Raw genomic sequence first — 10,000 nt, 5'->3', positions numbered from 1 at the left:
ACGAAAAAAATCTCAACAAAAAAAGAAGTAATTAAATCATCTGGGAATTTATGATTGACAACTTAAAAGAGGTTTGTTCTTCTCGAGTTTAGTTAATGTGTCAACTTCCTTTTCTTCGCCGTTGTTGCTCAACGAGTTTGCCTTGAAGGTGCACTCTAACCCGTGTAACAACACTTCTGCTCATCATGTCAGCCCTGACCAGGCTTTTGCATGCATGATGCAAAAAGAACATCCCACAAATTGAAATCCAAACAATATATAGACGGCTAACGTTCCAAAATTCAGAATCCAAACACAAGAATGGTGGGTTATTAGGACGTTTAATTTATGACATTAATCAAACGTTCTAATAGCCTACCATTCTTGCTTTTTAGATTCCATTACTTGGACACGCACCATGCATCACCAGCCTTGGGCTCTCTCCGTGCGTTGTCGGAATTGTTCTAATGAAATAATTTGATACCAGTTATTGGCAAAGTACCAATCTGCGAAATTATTTCCTCAAAACAGCCAGGCTGTATGAATCTTGGTATCTGTCTAACCAGAGAGGTTATCGCCTTATTCCACATAAAAGCGACCCGTGCTCTGCCAAGATCGAGGCGGTAAAAAGTGTATTTCGATGTGGATGGTGTGTGGGTCGTGTTCTTTCTTTATTTGGTGTTTAACGTCGTTTTAAACCACTAAGGTTATATCGCGACGGGGAAAGGGGGGGGGGGGAGATGGGATAGAGCCACTTGTTAATTGTTTCTTGTTCACAAAAGCACTAAAATAAAAATTGCTCCAGGGGCTTGCAACGTAGTACAATATATTACCTTACTGGGAGAATGCAAGTTTCCAGTACAAAGGACTTAACATTTCTTACATTCTGCTTGACTAAAATCTTTACAAAAATTGACTATATTCTATACAAGAAACACTTAACAAGGGTAAAAGGAGAAACAGAATCCGTTAGTCGCCTCTTACGACATGCTGGGGAGCATCGGGTAAATTCTTCCCCCTAACCCGCGGGGGGGAGTGTGGGTCGTGTAAGAGCCCTTCTTCTGAATCCTTATTTAGAAAGTATGGGTCGTACACGCCCACATCATCCCGACTGTGTAGTCCAAAGCGTGATCCGATGATGGCTAAGATAGTGAGATGAATGTTTTCAATCAATCAATCAATCAATCAATGAGTCTTATATCGCGCATATTCCGTGGGTACAGTTCTAGGCGCTCTGCAGTGATGCCGTGTGAGATGAAATTTTATACGGCCAGTAGATCGCAGCCATTTCGGCGCATATTTACCTTTCACGGCCTATTATTCCAAGTCACACGGGTATAGGTAGACAATTATTAACTGTGCCTAAGCAATTTTGCCAGGAAAGACCCTTTTGTCAATCGTGGGATCTTTAACGTGCACACCCAATGTAGTTTTACACGGGAAAGAGTGTGCCTTTAATAGTGTCGTTCTTTGTCAACAGGTCGTTGACCAGGAGGGGACGAACCAGTTCTATTGTATCTACTCAGGCATCTCAAGGAAAGCTCAATGTATGTGACTATCTAATTCTCTGACCTCACTAGACTTGCGCCTTCTTACTCTTAAAAACGGAGTTTATACAATTGTTGAAAGTTTGGTACCAGCACGTGAAAGCCTCAAAGTGTATTACGATACTCATTTGGAAGAGTCTAGAGGAGGGTGCATGGTGAGCTATATGCCGTCACAGACTACTTTGGATAAAACAATCCCTACACTTATCAAATAAAGGCTGGATCTAGGGGGGGGGGGGGGGGGGGGCCCTCCCCTCCCCCCAACCCTTAACCTGTAAATGTACCTTTTTTTCCCAAGGAGAGAATCAAACTATCCATTTCAAATGCTAAATTTCAACAGTACCGCCCGGCCAACCCCTGTACCCCTTCTCTTTTTGGGAAAGTCCCTCCCTAACATACACTAGGTCCAGCCCTGCAAACATCCACATCATGACAGCTTCCTTTGAAGACTCAGGGTGTCTGCTGTTCTCGCAATCAACTGAATTCCGGTTCTTCCCGGGCTACCACTTACTCATTTAGCATCCAATCAACTGCAATAGTGTAGTATCTCTTGCCGATAATAATTACTCATCTATTTGACATGTGTGCAGCACTTGCGGTGAACTGGGTTGAAGACGCCGTGTACTGGACCGATGCAGCCTACGACGCCATCTTTGAGTACAAGGCTACCGGACGCTGCCGTGAGGATGGGTGCGTCCGCACTATTGTTAGTACGGACCTGGACACACCGACGGGACTGGCGGTACATCCACACCGAGAGTAGGTCATGGATGTGTGTGGACCGGGTGGAGCAGTATACCACCGGGATGGGGAAGGGAAGAGGGGTGGTGAGAATGGGCCAGGGGATACAAATGTTAAAAGTTTATTTTTTTTCTTTTTATCACACGCTTGTTTATTTGCACGTGCGGGATTGACAATGTCTGAATACAAAACAAAATTTGCCTTGCCCGAATGTTAGGCTATGTGCCGTAAGACCTTTTCTCCGCAGACTGTTTGTTTCTTCTTCTTCTGCATTCGTGGGCTGAAACTCCCACGTACACTCGTGTTTCACGAGGCTTTTTTTTTATGTGTATGACCGTTTTTACCCCACCAGACTGTTTGTTAATTTGCTACATTTTGTTCTATGAGAAAAATGGCTTCTTTTTTTTATTTCAGTTTTCTGTTTTGGACGGATGTGCGAGGTTCGGTGGGTAAACTTCACCGTTCAAACCTTGGTGGAGGAGCACGGATAGTGCTGTTTGAACAACTCAGCCAACCCTCCGCTGTTGCTATTGACTACAGAGCAGAAAGGTTCCTGTTTGTGTACCCGAACTGAATTAGATAAGGTTGTATAAAGATGAGGAATAATTTATTTCCAAAGAGCTTTTCGATCTGTAACAAGAAAGGGTTTGTTTTTTTTTGTTTGGGGGGGGGGGGGGGGGGGGGTCACCAAGCAGTGGTCAATGCGACCGGGGCCCTCTGGAACCAAAAGACCATTTTCGAAGTTTGCATTGTCTGCCGGTTTTCAGTACAAGAAGCACTTGACTTGAACGGTTTGTCAACAGAATAATTGACAATATTATCATAAAACCGTTTATTTAATCTGTAAAACATTGGCGACATTTGATAACTGACCTTCAATGAAATTGTTTTGTCCATAAAAGAGTATCACCGGGTAAACGGCAAGGCACCGGGCCTACCAGACAGACGTAACAGTTTACGTTTCTATAATTGTCTTCCTTTTGCATTATTGCACTTAGTGTTCTTTGTGCTCAATCCTTTTCAATATCACACTCTTATTTTATTTTTTATTCGTTTTTGTTTTTGTATTTCTTCCTTTATTTCTTTCTCTCTTTATTTTTTCCTTCAACAGAGTATACTGGCTGGCTCAGACGGGAGATAACTCTGTCGTCGAAACGTGCAACCTGAACGGAGGGGACCGCTATAGCGCAGTGGTATTGATCCACAGTCGTTTGTTCGACCTTGACGTGTTCAACGGTTTACTTCTGATGACGGAGCCACATAAAGGAGAACTCGTCATTCATGACGTCACTTCTAACGTCACAAGGAGGTTGTGGGCTGCTGGACCTTATGGAGTTTGTGTTTATTCTGCGGATATGCAAAATTCTGGTATTGTGGCGATTTTTTTCTTTCTTTTTTTCTCTTATGTTGTTTGTGCTTTGTCATTAGTTTAAACATCCTCTCCACCTCTGATCTACAACTATTATTTCCTTTTGTCTCGGTATTTATACATGAGTGCACATTGCCTTTTAAAGCAAGCACTTACATTTACTGTTCCGCTATCACTCAGCACCGATATTCATGAAGAATCTCTCAGATAATTTGAATCCCACTAATGTTATTTGTTTTCTGAATTTAAAACATATAACTCAAGAAGATCTGTTAAAGGAAGGGACATAAGCCTAAGTGCTCTATATAGTAACTAAAAGTTAAGATAAGATAAGATATGTGAAATCTTCATTTCCCGAGGGTAATAGAATAAGCATTTTTATACATTTTTGCATCCAGCCCTCGCCCAAAATAGGGAAACAAATGTTTATAAGACATATATGCAGTAATACAATAGTAATTAATCAATACAATATCCACGATTGACAAAAGGGTCTTTCCTGGCAAAATTGTATAGGCATAGATAAAAATGTCCATCAAATACCCGTGTGACTTGGAATAAAGGCCGCGAAAGGTGAACATTCGCCTCACAGGCTTGAGGTTTGCTGGTCGATGTGAATGCGTGATATAATGTGTAAAAAATTCCATCTCACACGGCATAAAGCGCTTTGAACTTCGGATAAGGCGCTATATAAATAAAGAGAATAAAAAAAAAAAGTCAGAGGTATGCAGAACGACTCTCCAGGCACCCAAGCAAATAAGAAGCATTGAACCAACTTGCAGAGACATTGAATTTTGCATTTTGATTTGTATCATCTGTGTCCTGGGAGTATACATTTGCATAATGATATATGTTTTTGCTTCAGTTCTGCAGAATCAAAGAACGATGTTGCACGAAGAGAAAGATCGTCTACAAGAAGGCTTTCTAGTATTGGTTTCCGAGCAAGGGAGCTTATCCATGCTGGACAAAACGGCCGTCACTGCCACAAGGGAAGTAACCGCAAGGCAGATTGGCTCCCTTGACGGCGTGACCGCCATTGCTGCTGACGTCACGAAAAAGTTTCTGTATTTTTTCGAAAGAACTGATGGTGTGAGGATATATTTTATTTCTTTTAGACCGTACCTCCAACCCCCATCTCACACTACATAACATGTTTCGGCTTTATACGCTTTTGTTAACATTATTATTTTACATTCGAACCTGCATGACGAATACCTCTCCATGACGACCACCTGCCAATAACGACCATCCCAAAGGATCCCCGACTAAATTTTTAACATACTTATTTCACCTTTCCATATGTAGAACGACCATGCACCTCTCAATAAGTACCGTTTTTGGTTGGTTCCTTAGGTGGTCGTGGCAGACATGTTCGACTGTATCACGAAGAGTCCAAGTACATGTGAACACTAAAGTTACAGATACCGTTGAACCTGTCTATAACGCCCACTCAAGGGACCCCCCAAAAGTGGTCCTCAGTGACAGCTAGGTGTTCGCTGTGGAAAGGTGATTATATAGAGGGAAACACTCGTCGGGGATACTTTATGGTGGTCGTAATAGGCAGGTGGTCGTTATCTAGAGGTGATCACCAGGACAGGCTCAACTGTAAATAAATATTACCCAATTGTTTCCCAGCCGTAACGCTGTGAAATGTGTGATTTCAGGCTATAGAGAGACTCAACCTGCAGTTCCTATCATCGGCTAATTCCACCTCACGGTCTGAGGTCAAGGTCATCTCCAAGGTTCCGGGCATCGTTGCAGGTAAACTTGTTTCACGAGATAACGTATGATCTGCGTGACGCGATCGGGTGAATGTAGTTTTTTTGTTAATGTCTTTAAGATTTGTTTTCTTCTGATTCCTTTCATCTCTTAGGTGGAATATATTTACGTATACTGAGATCATTTTACGTAAGTTTGTGTACATGTCTGTCTGGACACTGCAAAGACCATGAGGTCGATGTACTTGCGAATGTTTTGTTTTGCCAAACGTAACATAAGCTTACCTTTTTATTTTAATTTATTTATTTTTCATTTTTATTTTGGGATGTTAACAGCCTATATGTTTCTAATTTATGTAGCAGTGTCTGAAAACATACTCATATGAACAGATGAGAGCATGAGAGAACATGTCTCATTTTGATTCATCAGGGACTCCTATCTATCTTCCTTTCTGTTCATCTGTCTGTCTGTCTGTCTGTCTGTCTGTCTGTCTGTCTGTCTGTCTGTCTGTCTGTCTGTCTCTCTCTCTCTCGCTCTCTCTCTCTCTCGCTCGCTCTCTCTCTTTCTCTCTCTTTCTCTCTCTCTCTCTCTCTCTCTCTCTCTCTCTCTCTCTCTCTCTCTCTCTCTCTCTCTCTCTCTCTCTCTCTCTCTCTCTCTCTCATACCAGCTGAAGAGACGATACAATAATATACAACGAACGAACCAACTCTCACTCACACATTATCATACAAATATGTTACAAAAGGTATGGCAGTGGACTGGCTATCAGGAACCATATACTGGACAGACCGCCATTTTAATCGCGTGGCTGCTGTGACCGAAGACGGAAGTCATGTGCGCTGCATGGCATGCCGGGATGTGGACCAACCACGTGACATCGTCGTGCATCCAATCAGAAAGTAACGTGCTGCCCGTTCATTGCCGGTTTTTTTCAGCCATCCAGATTGTGTTACATCTATTTGTTCCTTTGAAATAAAGTACGATTGGGGGATAGTATAAGCGTAACATTATACATTCTGAATTTGAGTGGAAAAATGCATTTGGAATGTTGATTTATAATTTATTGTTGTTTCTTTGAGAGTTTTGTTTTATCCTGATTTGTTAGTTAGTTAGTTAGTTAGTTAGTTAGTTTGTTTGCTTTTTTTTGTTTTGGCCTTCCTTTTTTTTTTAAAGTGTGTAGTGTTTTATTTGGTTGTAGTGTGGTGAGCGATGATGGTAGGGGAGTAATTTGTGCTTTGTAATCACTTAACTCTTTTTCACTTTCAAAATAAACCCAGTTTCCTCTTTTGGGCGGACGTGGACGGAGAAAACCCAAGAATAGAACGGCTGAACATCAGGACTTTGGAGCGGCAGGAGATACCGTTGAAAATGAACAACAGACCCCTGGCATTGACCATCGACTTTAAGGATGATATGTACGATTTAATTCAATAAATAGACGATTTTCGGAGATAACTCCGTCGGGTTTGTATGGATTGTGGAAGAGTTATCTTTTCTTGCAAAACGGCAGACATTAAAGGGACTAATCACTAGCGAGGGGTGTGCCAGAAACACGTGGAGAGTTATTTTCGGAATGTGTCCATTTAGCGTGTATCCATGCGCCAGCAGGGGTTAAAAAGGCGGTGTTACTCGAGGATAGACGAGTTCCGGAAATAACTCTGTTGGGTTTGTATGGGTTGTGAAAGAGTGAACACTCTTGCTTTTGGTGAGGCAAACATTCAACACCTACTCCTTGTCCACGTGTTTCAGACACACCCCTCGCTAGTGACTGGCCTAAAATGTCACGTGGGAAAGTTTGACTGAATAAAAGCAAAAGTACTTACTCTTTCACAACCAATAAGAAACCCAACAGTTATTTATGAATATCGTCTATGAAATTATCTAACCATTGCCAGAACTTTTTTTTAATTCTAAGCCCCAGCTTGATTGAATAAGAATTTAGTCTGAAAGATGTTAACCAATCCCAGAATCTCATTATAAACCCCTACTGATTGATTTATATAATGTTTGAACGTTCGTTCTTTCTTTTCTTTCTTTCTTTCTTTTCTTTCTTTCTTTCTTTCTTTTCTTTCTTTTTTTCCTTATTTCTTTACTTATTTATTTATGTATGTATTTATTTATTAATTATTTTTAATCTATATTTATTTATTTATTTATTTATTTATTTATTTATTTATTTATTTATTTATTTATTTATTTATTTATTTTCTTTCTTTCTTTCTTTCTTTTTTCCTTTATTTCTTTATTTCTTCATGTCCTGCTATTTATGTATTTATTGATTTATCTATCTCTATTTTGTGCAGGCTGTACTGGAGCGAAGGTCCAGCACTGTGTCGCGCTGACCTTGAGGGGAGAGGGTCTGAACCTTGCTCCGTCCCCTCTGGCCTCATCCCTCTCGCCATCAAGTCGCTCGACATTCTACATGTAATAGACGATTTTCAAAAATAACTCTTTCGGGATATTCAGCGGTCTGGAAAACCTTGTCTGAGGTAAAGGTGCTCTTACTCTACCAGACCGCTGAAAATCCCGACAGAGTTATTTCCGGAAAACGTCTATTTAACAGTTACTTTTTAAAATTTGATGAAGTAATCATTCTTCCAGATATTTGATTTTAAGTTGCAATATTTTCCTGAACAAACAATAACGTACACCAAACCGAATCTGTGCAGGCACACAATACCATAATTTTATTTTTTTTTAAACACATACCAGCCTGACTGTCCAATTGGTCTTTATTGACTTGCAGGATTTCTTGGTATGGACAGACTTTCGGGAAGGAATCAACGTCTCGGACAAGGAAGACAACTTCGACGCAGTGTTAGAGAACAGCAGAGTGCTCGTTCATGACGAGTTTTACAGTGATCTTCTCTACTTTCACCCTTCACGGCAGCCCAGTGATTTGAGTGAGCATGTTGACACCCAACCCCTCCCCCCGCCCAACCCTTTTATACTTTTGGTTGTTGTTGCTTTCAGCGTTGTTTTTTTGTGTGATATACATCTTATCCACATTAGCATCCTCATCCAACCACACCTCATTTTTGTAAATTGAATTTCTGAAGGCATTTTTTGAGAAACACATTTTGCTGGTATCATGTAGAGTGGTGCAATTTCATTTGACCTTGAAGTATTTAATCAGTGTTCAACATTCTATCGTAATGGTTATTTCTACGTGTATCTGTCTATATCAAGTTGTCCAAAAAATTATTGCAACAAATTTCAAACCCAAATTAAAGCATTAATTCCTGTGTCATTTAATTAAAACTGTATATGCCAAAGAAGGCCGTTCACTTAACCTTCAGAATCACCTTTTGGATTAAATATTTCTTTTACAGGGACCACGTGACCGCCCCTCAAGTAAGCGCCTATTGTGATTTTTTGTCGATTTTTCATTCGGCTCTTCCGTTTTTGTCTGGTCGATTTTGAGGGTACCCTTACTTGAGCGGCGGTCACGTGATCCCTGTAAAAGAAATATTTAATCCAAATGGTGATCCTGAAGGTTAAGTGAACGGCCTTCTCTGGCATTTAAAGTGTTAATAAAATGACACGGGGATTAATGCTTAAATTTGGGTTTGAAATTTGTTGCAATAATTTTTTGGCCAAGTTTATGTAAATTCTCTCGACATTATCTCTTCATAGGAATACGTGTAAGGTTATAGTCGCATCAGATTGATCAAAATCACTTTTATAAAGCGAATACCTCGAAGCGCTTACACTAGTAGCAAATCTGAGATTAACATCTTTGAACTACAAGTGTCGGTCATTGTTTTACCATTGTACTGTGTGTCTGTGGCTTTGTGATTTGTTTCACAGATGACAATATGGTTGGTTTCCTTGCGTGCATTTTGCAGATCCTTGTGCACTCAATAATGGTGGTTGTGATCATTTCTGCATACCGATTTCTGGAGGGGTCTCGCAATGCGCATGTGCTACTGGATACTGGAAAAGAAGGAATGGATCATGTGCTTCCGGTACGCAATACATATTTGCTGAAGCTTCTTTAAGCGCGTTGTCTGTACCCCTGTACCTAAGAGAATAGCACGTTCTGTTCTATTCTAATCTGTTCTGATCTGCCATGTCATGCCATTGTATGCTATGTTTCTATAGGTTAAGTTATTTGACATTTGATTTTCTATAATAATTATGTTTATTAATAGCTATCGAGTACAATTTCTTTATCATTTTCTTGATATTCAATGATAACTTTTGTAATAGCCTTTATTGATGTATAGGAACACAAGATTGCAGGTTTGTTTGTTTGCTTAACGCCCAGCCGACCACGAAGGGCCATATCAGGGCGGTGCTGCTTTGACATATAACGCGCGCCACACACAAGACAGAAGTCGCAGCACAGGCTTCATGTCTCACCCAGTCACATTATTCTGACACTGGACCAACCAGTCCTAGCACTAACCCCATAATGCCAGACGCCAGGCGGAGCAGCCACTAGATTGCCAATTTTAAAGTCTTAGGTATAACACGGCCGGGGTTCGAACCCACGACCTCCCGATCACGGGGCGGACGCCTTACCACTAGGCCAACCGTGCCGGTACGAGATTGCAGGTGAGAAGAACAAGAACAAGATAACAATAAAAATGTACTCACCAAAACACGAACAATAAACACACGAATACGGACCGTTTTCGAC

General features: G+C 40.8%; 1 protein-coding gene across 1 annotated transcript in view; it reads left to right on the top strand.

Annotated features, from left to right (window-relative positions):
* LOC138973229 (low-density lipoprotein receptor-related protein 4-like) overlaps positions 1-10,000 on the top strand; it is a gene marked incomplete at its 5' end in the record, with an annotated part of 26,185 nt that overhangs the window by 516 nt on the left and 15,669 nt on the right. The window contains 11 exon segments of the mRNA XM_070345945.1: positions 1,460-1,526; positions 2,117-2,285; positions 2,682-2,816; positions 3,379-3,635; positions 4,502-4,725; positions 5,301-5,397; positions 6,101-6,254; positions 6,633-6,770; positions 7,659-7,779; positions 8,102-8,258; positions 9,204-9,323. Of these exon segments, the coding sequence (XP_070202046.1) occupies positions 1,460-1,526; positions 2,117-2,285; positions 2,682-2,816; positions 3,379-3,635; positions 4,502-4,725; positions 5,301-5,397; positions 6,101-6,254; positions 6,633-6,770; positions 7,659-7,779; positions 8,102-8,258; positions 9,204-9,323 (1,639 nt within the window).

Source organism: Littorina saxatilis, linkage group LG8 (assembly GCF_037325665.1).
Source record: "Littorina saxatilis isolate snail1 linkage group LG8, US_GU_Lsax_2.0, whole genome shotgun sequence".
Classification (NCBI taxonomy): domain Eukaryota; kingdom Metazoa; phylum Mollusca; class Gastropoda; order Littorinimorpha; family Littorinidae; genus Littorina; species Littorina saxatilis.
This window is presented reverse-complemented; position numbering and strand designations above follow the sequence as displayed.